The sequence below is a fragment of the Notothenia rossii genome, assembly GCF_949606895.1.
Source record: "Notothenia rossii genome assembly, chromosome: 3".
NCBI classification, from domain to species: Eukaryota; Metazoa; Chordata; class Actinopteri; order Perciformes; family Nototheniidae; genus Notothenia; species Notothenia rossii.
In genome coordinates this window covers 41,880,152-41,905,842 of record NC_136901.1, presented here as the reverse complement: position 1 = coordinate 41,905,842, position 25,691 = coordinate 41,880,152, and the positions used below count along the sequence as shown (strand labels likewise).

The 25,691-nt window shown below is 40.9% G+C and overlaps 1 protein-coding gene and 1 long non-coding RNA gene across 11 annotated transcripts in view; one reads left to right on the top strand and one right to left on the bottom strand.

Annotated features, from left to right (window-relative positions):
• Nucleotides 1-3,178: 3,178 nt before the first annotated feature.
• LOC307032489 (FHF complex subunit HOOK-interacting protein 1A-like) overlaps nucleotides 3,179-25,691 on the bottom strand; it is a 100,146-nt gene continuing 77,633 nt past the window's right edge. For 6 of the 10 annotated variants that reach the window (XM_079670479.1, XM_079670474.1, XM_079670475.1 and 3 more), the window contains 17 exons: nucleotides 19,959-19,988; nucleotides 18,744-18,999; nucleotides 17,861-18,041; nucleotides 15,503-15,724; nucleotides 15,145-15,319; nucleotides 14,256-14,367; nucleotides 10,280-10,381; nucleotides 9,849-9,905; nucleotides 9,409-9,495; nucleotides 9,059-9,226; nucleotides 8,480-8,559; nucleotides 8,048-8,226; nucleotides 7,603-7,708; nucleotides 5,301-6,352; nucleotides 4,803-4,978; nucleotides 4,562-4,682; nucleotides 3,179-3,940 (listed from right to left, as the gene is read on the bottom strand). In XM_079670479.1, the coding sequence (XP_079526605.1) occupies nucleotides 3,702-3,940; nucleotides 4,562-4,682; nucleotides 4,803-4,978; nucleotides 5,301-6,352; nucleotides 7,603-7,708; nucleotides 8,048-8,226; nucleotides 8,480-8,559; nucleotides 9,059-9,226; nucleotides 9,409-9,495; nucleotides 9,849-9,905; nucleotides 10,280-10,381; nucleotides 14,256-14,367; nucleotides 15,145-15,319; nucleotides 15,503-15,724; nucleotides 17,861-18,041; nucleotides 18,744-18,848 (3,162 nt within the window). In that variant the 5' untranslated portion in view covers nucleotides 18,849-18,999; nucleotides 19,959-19,988 and the 3' untranslated portion in view covers nucleotides 3,179-3,701. Of the gene's footprint in view, nucleotides 3,941-4,561; nucleotides 4,683-4,802; nucleotides 4,979-5,300; nucleotides 6,353-7,602; nucleotides 7,709-8,047; nucleotides 8,227-8,479; nucleotides 8,560-9,058; nucleotides 9,227-9,408; nucleotides 9,496-9,848; nucleotides 9,906-10,279; nucleotides 10,382-14,255; nucleotides 14,368-15,144; nucleotides 15,320-15,502; nucleotides 15,725-17,860; nucleotides 18,042-18,743; nucleotides 19,000-19,958; nucleotides 19,989-21,334; nucleotides 21,533-25,691 lie in introns of those variants that run through there. The other 4 variants (XM_079670473.1, XM_079670480.1, XM_079670471.1 and 1 more) reach the window with 4 other exon arrangements.
• LOC307032490 lies at nucleotides 9,068-9,919 on the top strand. Its single transcript, XR_013806278.1, has 3 exons — nucleotides 9,068-9,190; nucleotides 9,360-9,486; nucleotides 9,860-9,919. It is a non-coding gene; the product is annotated as an uncharacterized lncRNA (long non-coding RNA).

Genomic DNA, 25,691 nt, shown 5'->3' with positions numbered 1-25,691 from the left:
CCCCAAATATACCAACAAATACATAATAATAAGTGATAAACTAAGTGTGATAATATATAAAAAACAAAACAGAAATATATATATTATATAAATATTAATATAAAAATAAACTAATAAATGTAAACAATCAATGATATTAAATAACCAACCCTGCCTTTCTTAAACTCAGGGGCTCAAAGTCAATGGTAAAACAAGAGGTAGTTTGATGGCGTGTGAATACAGACGGAGGGTAAGTTCACTTATGTAATCATAGGGATCAAAACTGACTTGAATTACCCTTAAGTTGAATTTAAATATCTCTGGAACGCTCATCGTGAGGCCTAGAAAATACATTTTAAGTAATGTACTTTTAATTGTGACTTCCTACACTGATTTTAAAATCAAATGTGCTGTTTCCGTACTCACCGATAACCCCTAACAGCAGGTACATCTTCATCATCCCCTCCAGACGCCTGATATACACTCTCTGCAGCTGATTGAGTTTCTGTCTGTCAACTCAAATCTAAATGTGTTCAAACTGGAAACAGGAAGTATAACCACAATCAGGTGAGACTGAGATAATCTGACATCTTTACTTCACTTTATCTCCATACTTGGCTCTGTGAGAAACACTGTTTATAACCTCCTGACAGCAGGGAGGAAGTATACATTCATTTAATTGTTTATTCCACACTTGGACGTTATTTTAAAACAAAACATGTACACTTATACTGGTTGTTTTTTATAGCGCATGGTTGAAAGGAGCAGGGGTATTTGACCTGCCCCTTCTTACAAAAAATAACTAAATACCCATAAAAAAGTAAAATACAATTCTTTCAGTTGCTTACAAATACTGAAATCTAAAACCAGAACACGAAGTCAACTTCAAACTGTCATTATGCTTTCTTTAGACATTTTCTTACAGCCCTTTAAATAATTCGGCAAAGAATTCCACTTCTTGACGCCGACGACAGAGACACACATCTGCTTTAAAGTAGTACGTGCAAACTGATAATTAACATTTAATTTCCTGCTATGATATAGATTATTGTCTGCAGTAAAAGTACTTTATTCTGACAATACTCCACTTCACTACGAGTCCTCCAAAACTGTACGTAAGTCAAAGTTTGTCGTCACTCTTTGAAGTATTAATTGTGCAGTTAATGTGTGTGTGTTTTTTGGATTACAAAAATAAATGAGATTTGCACAAGAAATTAGAAACCCAAGTACTTAAGGTAAAAGTACTGTGAAATGTACATTGATTGAAAAGTATAAATATTGATTGCGGAGTGAAATGTACTCAAAATGCTTGAAGTATTAAGTGTGCAGTAAAATGCAGTTAAAGCACTTTTGTTATTAATCTTAATTTAGGAGACATTTCTCAACAAATACAAATACTTCATCACAAGCATATATTATATTCGATATTTTAAAAAGACATAAAGAAACAAATCGAGATATTTTTGGGCTTTCAGATTTTTTTTTATTATTTTCACGTCATTTTGGCAATTCCTGTTTCCACCAGCAGATGGCACTATCAACACACAGCAGTCCATCCCATAATATTACTGTCTTCATATTAAATGGGGAAAAGCAGTCGCCGTAACTTTGACATCTTTTTAAATCAAAGTTAGTTAATAAAACTGTGGGAATTAAATATTATATAAAATATGTTCTTGTTGTTTTGGCCAGCAGGTTCAACGCAGGACAGGAAGGACACACACTTCAAATGCACATTGATACAAGACTCAAAGGTCACCTGTTAAATCCACTTCTCCATTTCTCTTCTACATCAACATGTGTCCCCTCTTCTCCATGTCTCTTCTACATCAACATGTGTCCCCTCTTCTTCATGTCTCTTCTACATCAACATGTGTCCCCTCTTCTTCATGTCTCTTCTACATCAACATGTGTCCCCTCTTCTTCATGTCTCTTCTACATCAACATGTGTCCCCTCTTCTCCATGTCTCTTCTACATCAACATGTGTCCCCTCTTCTCCATGTCTCTTCTACATCAACATGTGTCCCCTCTTCTTCATGTCTCTTCTACATCAACATGTGTCCCCTCTTCTTCATGTCTCTTCTACATCAACATGTGTCCCCTCTTCCTCATGTCTCTTCTACATCAACATGTGTCCCCTCTTCTTCATGTCTCTTCTACATCAACATGTGTCCCCTCTTCCTCATGTCTCTTCTACATCAACATGTGTCCCCTCTTCTCCATGTCTCTTCTACATCAACATGTGTCCCCTCTTCTTCATGTCTCTTCTACATCAACATGTGTCCCCTCTTCTTCATGTCTCTTCTACATCAACATGTGTCCCCTCTTCCTCATTTCTCTTCTACATCAACATGTGTCCCCTCTTCTTCATGTCTCTTCTACATCAACATGTGTCCCCTCTTCTCCATGTCTCTTCTACATCAACATGTGTCCCTTCTTCTCCATGTCTCTTCTACATCAACATGTGTCCCCTCTTCTTCATGTCTCTTCTACATCAACATGTGTCCCCCCTTCTCCATCAACATGTGTCCCCTCTTCTTCATGTCTCTTCTACATCAACATGTGTCCCCTCTTCTCCATGTCTCTTCTACATCAACATGTGTCCCCTCTTCTCCATGTCTCTTCTACATCAACATGTTTCCCCTCTTCTTCATGTCTCTCCTAAATCAACATGTGTCCCCTCTTCTTCATGTCTCTTCTCCATCAACATGTGTCCCCTCTTCTTCATGTCTCTTCTACATCAACATGTGTCCCCTCTTCCTGATGTCTCTCCTAAATCAACATGTGTCCCCTCTTCCTCATGTCTCTTCTACATCAACATGTGTCCCCTCTTCTTCATGTCTCTTCTACATCTCCCCCCCCCCCCCCCCCCCCTTATCACCTGAATCTCCTCCTAGAGCACCATTGAGTTCTTTGTAACCAAATGTCTCTCAGAGGGGCGTGGGGAGGAGCTCCTTATTTTCATCTAAAGTAACAGACAGAGAATCAGCACTTTGGAAACAGGGCTGAAACAGAGGGGATTATGGGTAATGCTGCAATGATCTGTTTGGTGTTTCAGCCAATCAGAGACAGGCTCTGGATATATCTGAGACCTGTGATATATTGATGAAAAACAGAATGATAGGGGAACTTTAACATTTGATATTTGCACAAGAAATAAAAAACCCACACAAATATAGAAAATGATTTTCAAAAGTATCTGTTTAAATATTTTTATCCACGTATAAATACCGTCAAGTGCCGCTCAGAATATAAATAACACATATTTAACAGTCCTCATATATTACTCAGTTGTAATATTGTGTCACACTGTAGTTTTAAATATTTCAGAGTTAAATAATTGAATACAAATATTTATAAATACAAAAAAAGTTAGAGTAAGAATGTGCCATAAAAATAAAATGTAATAAATAATTCGTATTTTAAACAAATATAAGAATTAAAGCAGGATTTCCCCAAAACATTTTAAAATAACATTTTATTTTAATTATTTTTATCTTTTATTGGAATCTGTATTTTATTTTTACTTTGAATTCTTACTTTAAGTCTCTTTATAAATACAAAACACATTTTCCCTCAGGATGAATTAAGTTTTCTGGTTTTGATTCATATAAAATGGTGCAAATGCAAACAAGAAAAATACACATAATTTCTGTAATATCCACATATTTTGCTCACATTTAATCATTTTTGTTGCACGTTTTGTGATTTCTTCCGGACTTTAACAAGCCTTGTGTGTCCTTTCCTTCAGCAGTGCCTTCATACAGCACAATGCACTTTCTTGTCCTTCACCCCTCTCCTCAGCAGCACACGGAGCGATGCTTTGCTCCTGGGCGATGGCGGACATTTCTTTGAGGAACTCGGCGAACATCACGATGGCGAAGACTCTGTTTTTGGCCTGCGTTGGGATGGGGGGGCATGGCGGCAGAATGACGTCCCCCTCCTGAGACAGGAGACTCTCTGACACACAGAGGGGGCAGTGAACGCACCAGTAAGCTTCAGGTCAACTGTATTTGGACAGTCTTCCTCTACTGTACATTTCTCTGACTGTTATGTTTGTATATATTGATTGTTGTGCTTTTATTTATGTCTTAATGTGTGCATATGTATGAATGTGTCTGTTGATTGTGTGTATATTCATATTTTTATATACATTTTTACACACAAACTGAAAGATTGACAATAAAGTTGACTTTCACTGTTCTGAGTTTTATGAAACTACAAACATTACATTTCCCTCCATGTTTCCGGTATTTGTCAGCGTGTCACAATACATTTAAATCAATACGTTTCCGGGCAAAGCCACAAAGTTATTGTATTAAAGCCACTTTAAAAATTACAAGTTTTACAAATGTTTGTGTCTGGGAATATGTGTTGGTTTTCCAAGAGTGTGTGTGTGTGTGTGTGTGTGTGTGTGTGTGTGTGTGTGTGTGTGTGTGTGTGTGTGTGTGTGTGTGTGTGTGTGTGTGTGTGTGTGTGTGTGTGTGTGTGTGTGTGTGTGTGTGTGTGTGTGTGTGTGTGTGTGTGTGTGTGTGTGTGTGTGTGTGTGTGTGTGTGTGTGTGTGTGTGTGTGTGTCTGACCTCTGAACTTGCTGTCCTGGTCTTTAGCCAGCAGGAACCTCCAGGCCTGAGTGAGCAGAGCGGGGAAATCAGGTCTGTCCGCCACGTAGAGCTCGATCTGAGCGTGAACTGACACCAACACCTGGGAACACACACAGAGTATTAATATCATTTTCATCTGCGATCATCGTCAAAAACAAAAGTTTAGATGCCTGACACAAAGCAATATACAGTATGACGTGTGGGTGTGTGTGTGTGTTACCTGGTAGAGTGTGCGCACGTTGTGTGTGTGTGTGTATGGGTTGAGCAGGAAGTCTCTCAGCAGAGGTTGGGGGTACGACGCCAGCTGAGACAGGATTCCCGTCACCAGCAGATTCACTGAAATAGAATTTTTCAGAAGATTCTCCAGCCGGGACAACAAGACGCTGATGAACGGGCCTGTTGCATCATGGGAAAACTGCAGGTTAGTGTGTGTGTGTGTGTGGAACGCTAACACCTTACTCCATTTTGAAACTAGCTAATTCCAAAAGTATAATGAAATCTGGTCCACAAAATGAAACTTGTGCTTGTCATATATTGCACTTCTTAAATATAAATGTTCAAATATGTTACGCATTAGTATTCATGTGTTAAAAGGCCCTCTTTTCAAATAAATTCAGTCAATTCAAGTTGGAAACATTGTCAAACAAATCTTATTTGATAAAAAAAAGCCACATTTGATTGATTTTGCTAACTTTTAACTGCTCTAAACAACACGCACCTGTAAAGGGAACTCCATGCCTCCTGCTTCCTTCCTTACTTCCTTCCTTACTTCCTTCTTCTTCTCCTTCCTCCATCACTTCTTCCTCATCTCCTTCATCCCACGACGAGTGAAAAACAATCTCCTCTTCTTCCTCTTCCATTCTCTGTCTCAGCACTCGAACCCTCTTCCTAAACGAGCTAATGTCGTTAGCCACGTCTTCACAATCCGGCTCCACGCCTAAAGACATCATTAACTCGTGGTATCGGGACAGGAAGTCGTCTTTCTTAGCGACTTCATCCCTTTGTGGATTCATCAAGTGATTAATCCCAGAGTGGCCATTTTGTAACGTCTCTAAACATGTCGTTGGATGTTTGTCTTCTTCACGATCATCCTTTTCGCTGATGATGTTTCGCTTATCGTTGAATCCATTCGTGAGTCTTCCTCCTCCTTCCATTTGATTGGCCTCCTCTCCTGCTTCCTGCTTACTCTCCTCACTCCTTCTTCTCTCCTCCTTCTCCGCCTCCTCGTTCCTCCTCCGTGTCGACATTATACCGTTCACCGTTTCCATCACCGTCTTCCCAAACGTCGTTGTTTTGTTTCCTCGCGTCCGCCGATTGGTCGCCATTATTCGCTCCAAAATGGCCGCCTTCGTTTCCCTCTGAGCCACCAGGTTATAGACCAGACAATCGTCTTGGAAGTCCGATTCCTCCACGTAGGATCCGTGCACCGACTTGGTTGCCGCACGCCTCATTTCCTGGATGTGTCTCGGAGGTAAAGGCGTCGAAATGCATCCGGAGACTTCCATCGTTACGCCGCCGTTCGCTAACGAAGAAAGATCGTCGTCCGCAAAAATGTCGTCCCACTCCAGCTCTAACGAACAACCAGGTTTTAAGGCTTGGTTTCCCGTAGAAAGAGGATCTGAGCAAGGAGGCGAGGGGGACAAGGCGGATGTCGGGGAGTCGGTTTTGATCTGAGAAAAGATTTGTTCGTCGTCTTCTTCAACGGTGGATTGGTATTGGAGAGGCGGAGGATCGATGCCGTCGTACGGAGACGACCATCGCTCACACGCCCTGGAGAGGAAACGACAATCATCAGGACTGAAGATAAGAGAGAATAACACACTAGGAGTCAAATAATAAAACAAGTCTGTGAGTGTGCGTGCGTGCGTGCGTGCGTGCGTGCGTGCGTGCGTGCGTGCGTGCGCGTGCGTGTGATAAGATAAGAAATACTTTATTGATCCCAATTGGGGAAATGTTTGCGTTGCATTAAACAACAAGGCATTGTAAAATACAAATTAAAATGCTAGAAGTAAAGAATCCAAAACATCTCAATAGAAATAAAACAAATACCAATTTAAAGTAACCACATGTGTTTATTTATAATATGTTTGGTTGTTCTGTGTCTTTATGAATTGTATTTTGGTATTTGGAACATACTCAAACATATAACCGCAATTTAATATAATATGTGGGTAACACTTTATATTAAGGTCCACACATTAACCATCTAGTTCTTAATTAAACTGCATGTTATCAGTATATTGGCTCTTTAGTAGTCATTATTAAACACTTATTAATGCCTAATTCTACATGACCATATTTTACAAGTAATAAGCCATTAGTTGAGAGTTTTTCCTCAATAACCCTCCAATTAGTGCTTATTCATTGCAAATAAGGAACTTATTGTACATGAGTTTTGGTCTTATGATGCTCTATAAGGGCCTAATAAGGCAGTAGAACCACAAGAATAGTAATTCTCCCTTAATAACACTTAACAAATATGATCTATTCTTATGTAACAAGACATGAAACTATAAGTGTTAATTGTGTCTAATTAACTCAAAATTAGGTATTTATATCTAAGAACATGTTCCCTATTCTAAAGTGAAGTCTTGTTCATAACCAACTAGTTGCTGGTTAATTTGTGTACCTTAATATAAAGTGTTACCAATATGTCTTTTAATTTCCTGCTGTTTTCCTGGAAGAGAACACTTTTCATTCTCCTCCTCTGCACACTAAATATATTTAACAAGTTCATACAAATGCTTGATTTGATTTAATTTGAACGTTTAAAACAATAATACAAATACATTATAATAATAATTAAATGAAACATGAGAAGTATGATACTGTACAAACTTAAGCAGTGTCAAATTGATAAATACAAATATTATTGACTTACAAATAATATATAAACAAATTATCTAATTAATAACACAACTTTTTACTGTTTCAATAATCACTTTATCACTTTAAGCTTTTGAATGTTGAAAAGGAAACCCTGCTGGTTGAATAAAGTATTGCATGTTAGAGGAACTGACCAATGGGAGGAGGTTACGGCCTGGCGAGCGTCCCACAGGTAGTGAAGGTAGTTCACATCCATCAGGAAATCTGACGCTCTGCGGAAACCCACGCTGTCTGAAACATCTGACACACACACACACACACACACACACACACACACACACACACACACACACACACACACACACACACACACACACACACACACACACACACACACACACACACACACACACACACACACACACACACACACACACACACACACACACAATCTTAATCTGTATGTATTTATATAGCACATTTAAAGCAACCTCAGTTGACCAAAGAGCTGTACAGGGAACACATAGAATAACACTATAGGAGTAAAATAGTGTGTGTGTGTGTGTGTGTGTGTGTCTCTGTCTGTGTATGTGTGTATATATGTGTGTGTGTGTGTGTGTGTGTGTGTGTGGTACTGACCGGCTGCTTTGGGCCAGTGGATGTGCTCTGAGTGTGTGTTGCTGTTGTTGTTGTTGTTGTTTCTGGGGCTCCAGGAGGGAAGGAGCAACAGGAAGGAGGCGCTGGAAGAGGAGGAGCAGTGTTTCTGCTGGAGGTAGGAACGCTGCCTCCTGCTCAGGTGACTGCAGGGGATCAGATACCTGAGGACACACACACACACACACACACACACACACACACACACACACACACACACACACACACACACACACACACACACACACACACACACACACACACACACACACACACTGTATGTAAAGTAACTCAGCAAAACACTTTCATAAATATGAGTTCTCTGATCTGCCAAAGTATAGCTGCCCTCATGAAGCCAGCCTGCAGGTGAACTAAACATCTCATGAATAATATGTAATTGTGTCTCCAGATCCAGACCTGAAGACGAGCTGCAGCATGACGTCCTCACAGAAGAGACCGATCAGAGTCCTGAACAGAGCCAGAGACACGGTGCCCAGCTGAGGAGAGGGAAACACACATCTCTGTCTTTCCTCATTCATATAAACATCTAAAACACCTTCAGCTGAGCAAGGTGCAGGGAACACATTCAATATCTAAAAACAAGATCAAAAGCACAATAACTAACATTTAAAAACATATAGAAATGTCAAGATGTCAACTAGTATTAAAGACTGAGACAACAGCATGGAGGTGTGTGTGTGTGTGTGTGTGTGTGTGTGTGTGTGTGTGTGTGTGTGTGTGTGTGTGTGTGTGTGTGTGTGTGTGTGTGTGTGTGTGTGTGTGTGTGTGTGTGTGTGTGTGTGTGTGTGTGTGTGTGTGTGTGTGTGTGTGTGTGTGTGTGTGTGTGTGTGTGTGTGTGTGTGTGTGTGTGTGTGTTACCTGGGTGTGTTTGTGTGCGTGTGTGTGTTACCTGGGTGTGTGTGTGTGTGTTTTACCTGTGTGTGTTACCTGGGTGTGTGTGTGTGTGTTTTACCTGTGTGTGTGTGTGTGTTTTACCTGGAAGGGTGTGTTCACTCTGCTCACCAGCGTGTCCAGGATGTGCACGCCGTCGTGTGTGTGCAGCAGGATGAAGGACAGGAAGCTGTGCAGGAGGGCGGGGTCAGAGACGGAGCGCAGGAACAGATCCAGGTACGCCGTGGTGGTCATCACCTCCTCCACACTCACCTGGACACAGAAGGAAGACAAATACTCTTTTCTTTCTGTCCCTACTATTTGAAACCCGTAAAGAAAGAAAGACCCTAGAAAACGAACCACACAAAGAGACGTACTCCAGTGTTTCCGTCTCCACTCTCTACAGGTCTCTGTTTGTAAAGAATGAACCCAGAGGGAGATGAGGTTTCTCTCACCTTGTGCAGAGCAGGAGCCAGAACAGGAACCAGGAAGCCGTTGTAGATATATCCCAACAGCTGAGAGCGGATCGAGGGGTGAGACACCTGAGGGGGAGACAGTGTGTGTAACGGCACACATATGTAATCTGGGACGTTGATCTACAATACATTTAACATTTAAAAACGAGCAGACATGCCGGTGGACACGCAGAAACATGACCGTGAGACTGAGAGATAGTGCTCTGAAACATCAAGGTTTTGTGTGTGTGTGTGTGTGTGTGTGTGTGTGTGTGTGTGTGTGTGTGTGTGTGTGTGTGTGTGTGTGTGTGTGTGTGTGTGTGTGTGTGTGTGTGTGTGTGTGTGTGTGTGTGTGTGTGTGTGTGTGTGTGTGTGTGTGTGTGTGTGTGTGTGTGTGTGTGTGTGTGTGTGTGTGTGTGTGTGTGTGTGTGTGTGTGTACCTTTGTAACAGCACTACAGAAGTCCAGAGAGTGCAGGAAGTGGACGAGAGCTGGAACCTGTGAAACCAAACAAACACCAGGTGAGACGAGTGAAGACTTTAAATAAAAGTAGCATCATTTTAGAAGACAGATATACGTATTTGAAGTCAGACATTTGCAATACAAATGATCAGATATTGTCTAAAAATAAAGTGGTGAATGTATGAGAAAGTCATCCGCTAAAGCACCTCGATGTTACTCTCCAAAAGATATGAATCCACTGAAACATCAGCGTCCGTTAATCCCTTTGTGCACAGAAGAACCTCCTTTGTTCTCAATCTGTAATCTGTCATTAACAGCAAACGCATTACTCTCATGCTTCCATTCATTCATGCATCAATTACTTCATCCTGATACTTAGTTAAATGTGTGTGTGTGTGTGTGTGTGTTACCTGCTGCCAGTCTTCCTGGTCCAGACAGTGCCAGTCTTCACTGTAAACATGCAGCCTGGCAGGAAGAGACGAGTACAGACCAGAGAGACCTGTGGCCAGCACCTACACACACACACACACACACACACACACACACACACACACACACACACACACACAGGTCAGAAGGACACACACACAGGTCAGAAGGACACACACACACACACACACACACACACACACACACACACACAGGTCAGAAGGACACACACATCGTATGCTTTTAGGGAAATTGAATTCCGGTGCAGATTAGTGCATATTCTCTTTATAAATAGCAGAGAATTGGGGCAGATACAGGAGGAGGGACAAGAAGTGCCTCCAGAGTTCATCCTGAGTCTAAACGTTTACTAGATTAAACATTGCTTGAATTTCTATAAAGTCCATTCAAAAGGATTCAATACCAACACTATCTGGCAGGGGCGGACTGGGACTACAAATCAGCCCGGGACTCTCGACTGGCCCACTTCGGTACTGCCGGCCCACCGCGGTACCGCAAGTAAATACCGCTCGTAAATTGTCGACGGGGGGTGGGGGGGGGGACTTTCCGCAGAGGTAGACATTAAGGGTAAAATGCCACTGGCCCTCTGGAACAACACATTTGTTGCAATAGTAATTTATGCACTAACTACATTACTACTTGAATCATCAGTTCTTCCTCATTTTCCTCAATTGTTCATATTTGGTTTATTAAAATAATGATATTGCCGTCATTGTTAAAAAATGTCTGCTATTATTATGAGTATTATTATTTGTATAAAGCGCTTTCTGCCTTCCTGTCTTTAGGAGTTAGACATGTAATGGCTATGTAATAGATTAGATTAGAACCTTCATTCTCCTAAACTGCTGGGACATTTCCCTAAAGCCAATACCTTTATATTTTATACTCTTCACTTACTTGTCAGCATAGGTTGGCTTTGATGTACAGAGCCGACAGAAGACCTTGTTTATATTGGCATCATATTGAGAGGTGCAGTGACGCGTCCTAAAACCAGGAAGTAAGCTGCTGGTTCCCTCGACAAAAAGCAATGGGATTTCTCCACAGGGTTTTGGAAAATAGCTGGAAATAAGGTTTGTGGAAAACAAACCTGTTTGATAAATGCACGTTTTGTTCAGCCCGATAATCTCCACATGTCTACCCTACTTTTATAATTTTCGAATCATAAATCTAATCGATAGATTATTAAAGGGTTTTAGGACGCGTGACTGCACCACTAGAAGCCAACTCCATCGATCAAGCTGGCCGAAACTTTCTCTCGCTCTTCTTCTCATGCTCCCTGTCACTCTCCTTTAACTCCTCGGGTTACTTTCTTTTATTTGATGATTGTTTTTTGCCCGGCACTTGGCCCGTTACCGCTGGTATTAAAAACATTTTGGCGAATGGTTAGGTGGCGCAATAGTCTGTAGTGAAGGAGCGCGCTCAGGGGAGCTTGCTCGCGCTGCGCTCCGCAGCAAACAGCTGTTTGCTTTTCACCCAACAACGACAACCGACTCACAAAACGCTATGTTGTAGCGTTGATAAACAAAACAATTTAACTAAATTGCTAGTCAAAATACCAATACCACAGGACCATTTTTTTAAAGCAATATTTTTAGTGGCCCGAGCGGGCAAAGTACGTTATGCTGGCCCGGGGTGTCTAAATAGTGCTTCCGGTCCAGCGGGCCATTTAATGTCGAGCCGGCCCACATCGTCCGACCGGCCCACTTCAGTACCTGGCCATCGGGACGTTCTACCGGCCCATCGGGATTCGTCCCGAACGTCCCGATGGCCAGTCCGCCCCCGCTATCTGGTGTTTTATCCACACAATGACTCATGTAGACCAACAAAAGGATGGAAGAAGGGCACTTGAAATATCGTGTCAAAAAAGCTGCCAAGAAACCTATTTTTCATTGGTTATTTTACCACTATTTAGTACCTTACATATCTTAAAAGTCATTATTTTTAACAGATTGGGACCTATCATTTGAGAGTTAGATGAGATAACTAATATCCCTTCTATTTTTATAATTTTCTTAACTTTGTATCTTTTTTTATTAGCTAATTATTATTTATATTATTATGAACAGTGTTAAACTACAGTTGCCATGATTAGCTTAGCTAGAGCTAGGCTAGCAGTTTCCCTCTGTTTCCAGTCTTTGTGCTAAACTAAGCTAACCAGCTAGCCTTGTATCGACCATACAAACAAAAGAGTGGTATCAAAGTAAATTCCACATTCAAGCAAATTTCCAAAACTGCCTTTTAATGAGAGATAAGAGAAGAACAGAGGAGGAGGAATTAATAACAACAGCTGCAGTTTAGCATCTCGCTAACAATCAGGCAGCCGTCCAATCAGGAGCAGACTCTGTAATCTCATCCCGTCTCTAATCTGCTCTCTGCGGAGAGATTGAGGTCAGAGTGTGGTTACATGGGTTTATATCTGACGCGCGCGCACACACACACACACACACACACACACACACACACACACACACACACACACACACACACACACACACACACACACACACACACACACACACACACACACACACACACACACACACACACACACACACACACACACACACACACACACACACACTAGCAGTGATGGCTGGCACACTTTTTGCCCAATTATTTATTTAAAAAATCTTACTTTTGAAATGCAAGATTTAAATTGTATAATGTTCATGTATTTATTTGATTTTTTTTTTAATTTATATATATTTTTCCGACGTGGCGTTGCTTTAAACTCCTTAATGTTTGCAACGATTTTATTTTGTATATGTTTTACTCTTTTTAAATTATTTTACTGTCATTCTGGTATTTAATTGAATTTTAATTCGATCATATTCATATTTCTTCGGACCTAGGTGTTGTGAATTGACTCTTACTGTATTTTGTAATATTTGTCATTACTTCTAACCTCCTAAACACCTGGTTACCACTCTCTGATGATTTGTAATATTTATCTAATTCCCTGCATTGTATCTCTCTCTTGCTGTAACACACACACACACACACACACACACACACACACACACACACACACACACACACACACACACACACACACACACACACACACACACACACACACACACACACACACACACACACACACACACACTCACTATCTCACCATTCTCCCTTGAGGACTGAGTGTGAGCTCATTAGTTTGTTACATAACTTGTGATAATGAGATTACAATGCAGCGGGGAGACGGATGAAAAGGACTCATTCACTGCTCCAGAAATTAACTCATTAAATACCAAATCCTTCATAAAATAAGTTTGTTTTTAGGGGGAGAATTACAGTGGTCCTCACACAGCGTTTCTCTGCATGCGTGTGGAAGGTATGCAGAGATTAACCTAGTTCAGCTCAGATACTGGGGCTGTGTGTGGGGGGGATCAACCGGGGAATACACCTCTAAAGTCTACAAAAAATGTACTAATCTGTGGGATTAAAGTCACATGTATTCAAAGTCTGCTCACTATGGAATATCAGCTCAAAAAACAGTAGCTAACAATCTTCAAAATGTGGTTTCTTTTAGAATAGTCATGATTTTAACATCTCGTCATGCCAGAGTTCGACAGGGGGCTTATCTGTGGGATACATATTTCATTTGTGACGTTTATCCAAGATGAATTCTTGTATTTTAACTTTTAAAAACGAGCAGACACGCCGGCAGACGCGCAGAAATATGACCGTGAAACTGAGAGATAATATTCTGAAACATAAGTTGAGATGAGATGGACCTTTATCAATCTCTGTGGGGACGTTCAGTTGTTTGACAGCAACAGGTTGAGAATGAAAAACAGGAAATGATATACAGTTATAATAACTTAATGTATAACTGATAAAACAAGTGTGTGTGTGTGTGTGTGTGTGTGTGTGTGTGTGTGTGTGTGTGTGTGTGTGTGTGTGTGTGTGTGTGTGTGTGTGTGTGTGTGCACTCACAGGACAGAAGTATGTGTTCTGGGCGATGTGTCGGGCGACTCTCTGCTCGGTGTTGGACAGAGTCATGATGAGCAGCAGAGCGTCTCGAGCCTGCTGACCCACTGATCCCTGTCTGAGGGGAGACACAGGTTTATAATAATAACAATAATACACTTTATTTGTTTACAGAACAAGAAGAAATTATTATATTAAAATAATTAGAAAACAAGATGAAACATCAACAGTGATCCTAATGAAATGTGGGAGACACTCAAACACATATTTATATTTTAGAAAGAAGGTGTGTGTGTTCCTAGGTCTGTGTGTGTGTGTGTGTGTGCGTGTATGTGTGTGTGTGTGTTCCTACCAGTATGTGTGTATGTATGTGTGTATGTGTGTCACCTGTGTTTGTTTGTGTGTGTGTGTGTGTGTGTGTGTGTGTGTGTGTGTGTGTGTGTGTATGTGTGTCACCTGTGTTTGTGTGTGTGTGTGTCTATGTGTATGTGTGTGTGTGTGTGTGTGTGTTGTATGTGTGTGTGTTCCTACCAGTATGTGTGTATGTGTGTGTGTATGTGTGTATGTGTGTCACCTGTGTTTGTTTGTGTGTGTGTGTGTATGTGTGTCACCTGTGTTTGTGTGTGTGTGTGTGTGTATGTGTGTGTGTGTGTGTGTGTGTGTGTGCTGTATGTGTGTGTGTGTGTGTGTGTGTGTGTGTGTGTGTGTGTGTGTGTGTGTGTGTGTGTGTGTTGTATGTGCTGTATGTGTGTGTGTGTGTTCCTACCAGTATGTGTGTGTGTGTGTGTGTGTGTGTGTGTGTGTGTGTGTGTGTGTGTGTATGTGTGTTACCTGTGTGTGTGTGTGTGTGTTACCTGTGTGTGTGTGTGTGTGTGTGTGTGTGTGTGTGTGTTACCTGTGTGTGTAGGGGATCAGCAGGGAAAACAGCAGGAAGTTGACGGCCCCCTGGTCTTCACTGGTGTGGAAGAACAGCTCCAGCACTGAGGGGTCTTTAACCAATGAGACGCAGAGCTGGTGCAGCAGGAGAACAAGCTCCGCCTCCACCACACCTCCACCTTCTGTACAGGTAACTGTTTAAACATCTTAGCCTAATTAACCACCATGAACCAATTACATGTCGTTAATTCAGAGGTCTTTAAAGTGATAGCTGTGTTTACAGTTTCAAAAGCTAGGCTAAGCTAACACATGTAGCACGTAATCAAACATCTTAAAGTGGTTTTAAAATGTCAGTATTATATAAATAGTCCCCTCACCAGCGTTGGCCCCGCTGCAGGATGCCAGCAGCATCATCAGAGGACGGAGGACAGGTTTGTGATGAAGCAGAGGCTGCCGCGCTTGAGAGAGAAGCATCTGGTAGATCCTCAGCTGCTCCAGCTTCATGTCCTCAGTGAACTGCCTCCTCAGACTCCACAGGAACAGCCTTTCCATCACTCCCTCCAGCACCACCAGCTCCAGGATGGGCCCCATCGCTCCGCCTGACCACAGGTGGGAGAACAGCAGAGAGGGCAAAAGTACACACCTCCTTTACTCAAGTAGAAGTACAGATACTCGTGTTGAAAAATACTCTGGTGAAAGTACAAGTACTGACTAAACTTCTTTACTCAAGTCAAAGTAAAGAGCCTTTGAAATGTACTTCAGTAAAAAGTACCCATAACTAGCAGCTGTTTTAAAGAGTACCTGACCTCCCTTTATATTAATAGAACAATTATGTCATTGTTAGCTAATGAATGTTTCCATGCTGAACAACGGCAACATGACAACGTTTCCATTGGTCCCTCTTCTTTAGAGAAGACCAGGAAATGATGGATACACGGATCGTGTTCAAATCAATAGGCACGCAATGACTCTAAATAATAATGATCACGCCTCCAAACACACATTCAGACTAAAGGAACCAGCCTGTTTGGAAAATGAGAGAAGTAGAAAGTACAGGTATTTGTGTTCAACATGTGAGAAGTAGAAAGTACAGGTATTTGAGTTCAACATGTAAGAAGTAGAAAGTACAGGTATTTGGGTTCAACATGTAAGAAGTAGAAAGTACAGGTATTTGGGTTCAACATGTGAGAAGTAGAAAGTACAGGTATTTGTGTTCAACATGTGAGAAGTAGAAAATACAGGTATTAGTGTTCAACATGTAAGAAGTAGAAAATACAGGTATTAGTGTTCAACATGTAAGAAGTAGAAAATACAGGTATTAGTGTTCAACATGTAAGAAGTAGAAAGTACAGGTATTTGCGTTCAACATGTAAGAAGTAGAAAGTACAGGTATTTGGGTTCAACATGTGAGAAGTAGAAAGTACAGGTATTTGGGTTCAACATGTGAGAAGTAGAAAGTACAGGTATTTGGGTTCAAAATGTGAGAAGTAGAAAGTACAGGTATTTGAGTTCAACATGTAAGAAGTAGAAAGTACTGGTATTTGTGTTCAACATGTAAGAAGTAGAAAGTACAGGTATTTGGGTTCAACATGTAAGAAGTAGAAAGTACAGGTATTTGTGTTCAACATGTAAGAAGTAGAAAGTACAGGTATTTGGGTTCAACATGTAAGAAGTAGAAAGTACAGGTATTTGGGTTCAACATGTAAGAAGTAGAAAGTACAGGTATTTGGGTTCAACATGTAAGAAGTAGAAAGTACAGGTATTTCAGTTCAACATGTAAGAAGTAGAAAGTACTGGTATTTGTGTTCAACATGTAAGAAGTAGAAAGTACAGGTATTTGTGTTCAACATGTAAGAAGTAGAAAGTACAGGTATTTGGGTTCAACATGTAAGAAGTAGAAAGTACAGGTATTTGTGTTCAACATGTAAGAAGTAGAAAGTACAGGTATTTCAGTTCAAAATGTAAGAAGTAGAAAGTACTGGTATTTGTGTTCAACATGTGAGAAGTAGAAAGTACAGGTATTTCAGTTCAACATGTAAGAAGTAGAAAGTACTGGTATTTGTGTTCAACATGTAAGAAGTAGAAAGTACTGGTATTTGTGTTCAACATGTAAGAAGTAGAAAGTACAGGTATTTGGGTTCAACATGTAAGAAGTAGAAAGTACAGGTATTTGGGTTCAACATGTAAGAAGTAGAAAGTACAGGTATTTGGGTTCAACATGTAAGAAGTAAAAGTACAGGTATTTGTGTTCAACATGTAAGAAGTAGAAAGTACAGGTATTTGTGTTCAACATGTAAGAAGTAGAAAGTACAGGTATTTGTGTTCAACATGTATAAGTAGAAAGTACAGGTATTTGTGTTCAACATGGTAGAAGTAGAAAGTACAGGTATTTGTGTTCGAAATGTAAGAAGTAAAAAGTACAGGTATTTGGGTTCAAAATGTAAGAAGTAGAAAGTACAGGTATTTGGGTTCAACATGTAAGAAGTAGAAAGTACAGGTATTTGTGTTCAACATGTGAGAAGTAGAAAGTACAGGTATTTGTGTTCAACATGTGAGAAGTAGAAAGTACAGGTATTTGGGTTCAAAATGTAAGAAGTCAAAGTAAAAAGTCGTCAGAGAAATAAATAGTGGAGTAAAGTACTGATACCAGAAACATGAACTTAAGTACAGTAACAAAGTATTTGTACTCCAATACTTCCCACCTCTGACTATTCGGCCATCTTTGATCCTCTCACCTTGACCCGCCTCCTCCTCCATCAGCAGGAACAGCATGTGCTCCACGTAGTTCTGCACGGCGCTGGCCTCGTCGGGGGGGATCGGTCCGAGTCTCAGAGCTGAAGACCCCCCACTGTGAGACGAGAGGAAACTCAGAGCTCCGCTGCGACCCGGCTCGTGTTTCTCCAGGATCTTCACCACCTGAAGAGGAACCAGGGATATCATTTAAAGCTCACCTCTGATGCAAAATCCTCTTCTCCATGTCTCTTCTACATCAACATGTGTCCCCTCTTCTTCATGTCTCTTCTACATCAACATGTGTCCCCTCTTCTTCATGTCTCTTCTTCATCAACATGTGTCCCCTCTTCTCCATGTCTCTTCTACATCAACATGTGTCCCCTCTTCTTCATGTCTCTTCTCCATCAACATGTGTCCCCTCTTCTCCATGTCTCTTCTACATCAACATGTGTCCCCTCTTCTTCATGTCTCTTCTACATCAACATGTGTCCCCTCTTCTTCATGTCTCTTCTCCATCAACATGTGTCCCCTCTTCTCCATGTCTCTTTTACATCAACATGTGTCCCCTCTTCTCCATGTCTCTTCTACATCAACATGTGTCCCCTCTTCTTCATGTCTCTTCTACATCAACATGTGTCTCCTCTTCTTCATGTCTCTTCTACATCAACATGTGTCCCCTCTGTGGAAAGAGACTCTGAAAGTTTCAGGAACAAAGATTCTCTCTCTTTTTGATCCATTTCTATAAAAACCTGTCTGAAAATGAGCTGATCAGATTTTGGCCACTTTGTGATGTCATAACGATGTTTTGGCTTGAGTAACCATTAGCCAATCAGCAACCAAGGTAAGTGGTAATTGAATGTTTCATTTACACCGTTGATTGCCTACCTGAGCCCAGTGGTTTTTAAACACGATCATGCAGGTCTCGGGGTCCACCCCTCTCAGGCTGAGGGACTTCCTCCGGTTGCCCCTGGCAACCACTGAGGCCATCATTTTGATACGTGATCAGGAGGTTATAGCATGTCAAAGTGTGTGTGTTGGTGTGTGTGTGTGTGTGTGTGTGTGGAGGAGGGGAGGGGGCATCAGGTGGATCCCTCTGCCCAGGATCAGGCTATCTCTTTGGGCTTGACGGACTGCGGTCCTACTGGAGGTGGAGAGAGGAGACACTTTTTTTATTATTCCTTTCTAATCACTGTGTTAGTAAGCCAGCAGTGGATGTGACGCAAAGATTAAGGGGTTTACTCAACACTTAAAAGCCACATTTTCTTCTAGCCCTAACACAGACACATGTTAAGATACAGAGTGACTTCCAGGAGATATATTTCTATCTGTTCATCTCAATTAAACATCCATAAATCTGCTTAGAAATCCCAAAACGACGCTGCTTAATTCGTCTTTAGACTCATCATGTTTTTACGTTTTCTTAGCTATTTCTACAGATCCTTTATAAAGTGTGGTAAGTATGGGTTTAGTGTCTGATATTTAATTCAAATTAAGTATATATTTAAAGGTTTCATTTTCATGTGGCAAGGCCCTAGCTTCTCCAACTACTGAGCAACCTAAAATATACTTAGCATGAAAAGAAAGAAAAGACATAAAATATTGCAGGCGAGGTGCAGCATTAAAAAATGTAAAACAGAATGTAAAAGTAAACACTGTACAGAACTACATACTTTAATGATATATAAATATGATGTGTGTGTTCTCAACAAGGGACAGAGGTCAGGAGTTCTTATGAAATCTTGAATGAAATATGTTTACATTTGTATGTTCCTCTCCCTGTGTCCGAAGACAGATAACCCCAGAGGCAGGAACAGGAAGTGAGGGTCGTTAGCAACGAGTGACAATCAAACCGGAAAAATGTGAACACATCCTGAATCCCAGGGCGTTCCCGAGACATTCCTCAAATTCCCGTGGAGTTCTCCAAGAATCCCCCCAGTTATACAGTATCACAGTTATACAGTATTATACAGTATCAGAGTTATACAGTATTATACAGTATCACAGTTATACAGTATCACAGTTATACAGTATTATACAGTTATACAGTATTATACAGTATCACAGTTATACAGTATTATACAGTATTACAGTTATACATACCTCTGTTCTGCTGCAGGGACAACGTGAGTCCTGAGGAACACACACACACACACACACAGATTAGAGGGCCAGATGGTGAAGGAAAGATTTAGTGTGTGTGTGTGTGTGTGTGTGTGTGTGTGTGTGTGTGTGTGTGTGTGTGTGTGTGTGTGTGTGTGTGTGTGTGTGTGTGTGTGTGTGTGTGTGTGTGTGTGTGTGTGTGTGTGTGTGTGTGTGTGTGTGTGTGTGTGTGTGTGTGAGGGAGGGAGGGAGGGAGGGACAGAGATTTAATCTGAGATGAGACAGTGATGTTTAATCCCAAATCACCACCCTGTGTGTCCCTTAAACTCAGACAGTCACATGCCAACACACACACACACACACACACACACACACACACTTAGCTGATTGAGTTTTAATTATGATAATAATTCAGCAGCCTGATGTGGGAATTAAAATTAAAAAATAAAAGTGTGTATCGGTTGCATTTTAACAGATTGTCTTATTTATTGGACAAACAAATGTCTCTGGGGAGAACAAATGTCAACACACACACACGTGTTAATCTCCTTCCTCTACAGCAGCTGTTGGATTCAATGTCTGCTGTGAGCAGCTGTTTGTTTCTCACCAAAAACTCTTTTTAAAAAAGGTAAATATTTCACAAAACACCCTGAACGCTCCACCATAAAGAGTGTGTGATGCTACCTTCTTAATTCTGCTTACAACACACACACACACATACACACCTCACTGTATCAACATTACTCAGCAAAACTCACGTGTAAAGTCAATAGAATAAAGTACACATGACAACAGCATACATATTATTCTAGATAAAAAATATGCTCTCTTTTGTTCAATTATTAATTTGTTATAATACATCTTAATGAGTGTTTATGTTGTGCTTTACTCATTCATTTTGCAAGTAGGTTTGCATGTACAAGTTATTTGCTTATGTGTATTGGTGCCTTGACAAGAAACCACAGAAAATATTGAAAAAAATACAATATAAATATTAAAAAGATTAAGAAATATTAACTATATTAATTTTTTTAATTAAATAATTCGGAACAGATGCTCAACAATATAGTATTTCATTACTTTGTATCACGTCCTTATCATATACTTTTCTTTTTATACCCCTGGCTAAGGTTTTTAGTTCTACCTTGCTAGTAATGTTTTAATAATGTAAAATATGAAGTGTTTTTTGGTGTAATTTACTTATAATTACGTTTTTATTATTTGAACTGCCTGTAAACTACTGTAATTATACCAAACAAATACAAAAAATATATATACTATCATATTACATTACAAATTAATAATATTGCATTATATGACTCACGATAGACTTTATATTTGACAGGTTTAAGTGCACCATTACAGGCGGATCTTACCTCGGCTGGTGTTAGATGAAGGAATGTCAGTCCTTATAACTTCTTGGTAAAAAACCAAAAGGAAAGTAGATTCAAAGTGCTTTAAAGTCCAGAAAACGTGTAAAATAGGGAGTTATTTAGTTTTAAACTACGTGTTTGTGTCGCTTCTGACCGCGGCTCCGTCTCTGAGGCTATAATCTCAGCTGTCAATCACTCTGCTGCTGCTGCTGGGCGACGACAAGACTCCGCCCACCGGTACAGGAAGTCACGCCCCCTTTGTTTACACTGTATTTAATGCTGTGTAAACACACCATTAACCCACTTTTTACAGTTTATTTGCACACATTTAAAGCCTGTATTAGTATGTTCTTCATTAAAAATACACACAGGGAAGTTGTGTCCACTATGCACAAACCACATGGCTTTCAGGCAATAAGTTAATTAAAAATAATGAGAAATAATCGATAATAAGTTAAGTAAATAGATCAATTGGCCCCGGTTTTTTTGTGTCAATCATATTGTTCAATGCATTATTAGTTTTTATAGAGGAAATAATACATTATAATGTAATATGTGTATGTACAATTTAAAATACAGTGATGTAAAACAGTTACAAGTTTGCTGGTATTTTGTTCCCATACCACCTGCTATGACTGCATACAGGTGCCAGTGCTACACTCTGCTGGACACATAGTGAAACTGCACCTGATTTAGATATTTAAACCATGGACATTACATTACATTACATTTAGCTGACGCTTTTATCCAAAGCGATTTACAATTACCTATTACAGGGACATTCTCCCTGGAGTAACGAAGGGCTAAGTGCCTTGCTCAAGGGCACACTAGTGGTGGTGTTCCTGGCGGGATTTGAACTCACAACCTCTCGATCTTCAGCCCCCAGCCCACCTCACTATCCAGACCAGAGTTGGGTATAACGCGTTACAAAGTAATGCGTTACTGTAATAATATTACTTTTGTCGGTAACGGAGTAGTGTAACGCGCTACTTTTATAATTCAGTAATCACACTACAGTTACTAACATTGCCCCGACACGCGTTACTTCGTTATTTACTAAAATCAGTCATAATCACACTGACAGACAAGAGGGGTTTCCGCCGCAGGTTTATATGTAGCCTACTAATCTGCGCGACTTGCGCGTCCACATCTCCACGTGCAGTGCTACATAAACATGGCTGAGTCAGCGCATGCACAGTTTGTACGTGCTCGGCGAGTAAAGTAACGAGTTACTTTATGTAGAGAGTAACGAAGTAGTGTAATATATTACTTTAAAAAAAAAAAGTCATATGAAATATGTAATATATATTTTTATTTTAGTAACGACCCCATCTCTGCCTACGGACTGTATATATAAATGGACGTAGTATCCGTGACGTCTGCAGAGTTGCTGAGCAGCCTAACCCCCAGTTTCCATCGGGTCCGTCTGCGCCGCGCTGCGCCGCGTTACGGCTGTGCCGCGTTACGGCTGCGCCGCGGCGGTCGTAAGCTTCACGGCCACTCTAGTCAATGGGTGCTATTCCACCACACGTGCCGCGTTACGGCTCAGACGCGTCCCAGAAGCGGCTCGGCGCAGCGCTTCTCTAAAATTAGGATGAATCCTATTTTTGCAGCGGCGCAGCCGTAACGTAAGGTCGGGCAGGCAGCCCCCCCCTCGCAGGAAGTGGAAAGGTGAGCATCCGGGCCAGGCCCATCCCCCACATATACTAATTTAGCAGACCCCCCTCCTTCATCACAACACCTCCACTATGATACGCACAATGGACGACGAGGTTTTCATCATGGAAGTGGAAAAACACACTATTTTATTCGATGTAACCAAGGACAACATCAGAAAGGACAAGGCCTGGTTTTTAGTCGCTGCAGTTTGTGGAGTGGAAGGTAACAACTACATATTAATGTTTTAAAGTTAATTAATACCCGAATTAAACCCAAATCAATAACAAAACTGCGAGCCTGCACGCACGACGCTACGCTTCTAAAATGCTTCTGGGACGCGTCCGGTGGGTTATGGCGCTAGACCAAAACCGCAGCGCAGCTGTGACGCAGCGCAGCGCGGCGCAGACGGACCCAGTGGAAACTGGGGTAAAGTAGGCGGTGTCGGCCACTAAACGTCAGAGTCTAACTCCCTCCTGCTCCAGCCTGATCCAAATAGAGAGGCGAAGTCCCTCCCTTTCCGGTGGACCTCATGGGACCTTATTTCAGAAAGATTATGAATTGAAGTCAATGGGGAGAGAAAACGTATCTTTCGAATTGTGCCATGAATATGCCATATGATGTTTTTCAATCCTAAAAAATAGTTTTCAAGTAAAGAAAGTCAGAGTTTGTCGTAAAACTGTTGAAATATAAGACTATGAAAAATACGCAACTAGAAAGACTACAAATCCCAGAGCGTAAGTGATGTCAAGTGATGTCATAACTGATGTCATCATTGTTTTCCTCCACTAAATATAAGAGATAGCTAAGATAAGATAACTTTAACAAGATGCCTGTGTGCTTTGTACCAGGTTGTTATCATACCAGCAATGGGTCTTGCTCGTTCTTCGCTTCCCGTCTGATGAAAGGACCCGGAGTGGCTGGATCAAGTTAGCTAGCTAGTTGCAAGCACGTTAGTTAGCATTACAGCCTTAGCCTTGTCATTTTTATTAGCCTTAATATGAAGTAACATTAAGTAACCCAAAAAGTGAAATAGTAAGAGTAGTACTCATATTTCATGAACCCTTTGAAGAGTACTGTCACAGTGGTGTGATTATTCTATAATTCACCGTTTGAGTCCGGATGCCCCCGGGGAGACATACTAACGCTAACGCTACATTAGCATCGGCGATCTTTTACTTCATGCTATCTGCACAAATGGTTAACATTGAACATTAAAAAAGACCAGGCAGTTCAGAGAGAACCAAAGGAAGGAAGGCAGGCAGGCAGCTTTGCATGACATTCTTCTGGACATGTTTCATAGTGGTGATAGTGAGGGTAGTCAATCCCTTGTTTGGCAAGAAAGTATTGGTAGCCATCTTGGTGACGTCAGGGCCGGCTCTAGACAATTTGCAGCCCTAGGCGAGATTTTAGCTGCCCCCCCCCCATAGAATATATAAAGAACAAATTAAAAATCTCTACAAAAGACAAATACAATACAAAAACAGAAACTTATTGACATAGGCAAAAAGGCTTACCAATAACCAACCATAGCAAATAAATGTAACTTATTTTATTTTTGTTGTTCATTCATATCTTATTTGACCTAGTTAACACTCATTTATGTATTCATATTTTTATACGATATTTTTTGTTTACTGTCTTATAGTATACATTGAAAACACCAACCCCCCCACCCTACACACAAATACAAAAACCACACTTGCTTTAGTTATAATTCAACAAACATCTTTTAATAAACAAGTAGCTTCCGCAGAAGGAGTTATAGAAATATTTTAAAGAACACACGTATTGTAATAATAAATAAATAAAATAAAATAAATGAAAAAATATTAACAAATACATAAAAACGATTTATACAAAAAAGGAACAATTACATTTCTGTTTTTGAACACACATATTGTAATAATAAATAAATACCTTACTGACTTGCTTGACTTAAACACTCAGAATTGCACTCGTCTTGACTTCTTTGCTGCAAAGTCATCGATAACATCCTCATATGACAGCTGACGAGAAACATCACTGTTAATGCTGATGATGGCAAGTCCACTGAGGCGTTCTTGGACCATTGTAGACCTCAGGTAGGTTTTAATTAACTTCAGCTTTGAGAAGCTTCTTTCTGCTGAAGCCACTGTCACTAGCATAGTGACTGCGATCCTGAGGGCCACCCACATATTAGGATAAACCTCCCTCAGGTTCTTCCTTTCCAAGAACACCAACAGTTCCAGGGTGGTCATTGTGGGTGAGGGGAGAGTTGGAAAGTTCATCAGCTCCAGTGCCAACTCTTTTCCATCTATGTCTGACTGTCCGCCAGAGCTCAGGGTGTTGCTCAGTGTTTGACACTGCTTTGTCAGCTCGTTTCTGGGCAGTTCGGGGAAGTTGACAAGCACCCCAAACTTTGCCTGAACTTCTTCCAGGTGTTCAAAACGCTCATTGAGGGAACTGATGCAAACATCAACCACCCTGTTGAAAAATGTAACTTCCATCTTTTTTAGGGCATTGGCCATTGGCTCATCAGGTGATTCATAAGAGAACTGCCTCTTGGTTGACCTCAGCCTCTTCTCCTTGAGGACAGCATCCACATCCATGTCCTCACACATGTCTTTAGCACTGATCTGAGCAGAGGCAAATCCAGTGGCTCTGTAGTCTTCCAGGGTGGCCTTTGTCTTTCTCAGGAGGTCAACTGCGATGTCAAGTTGCA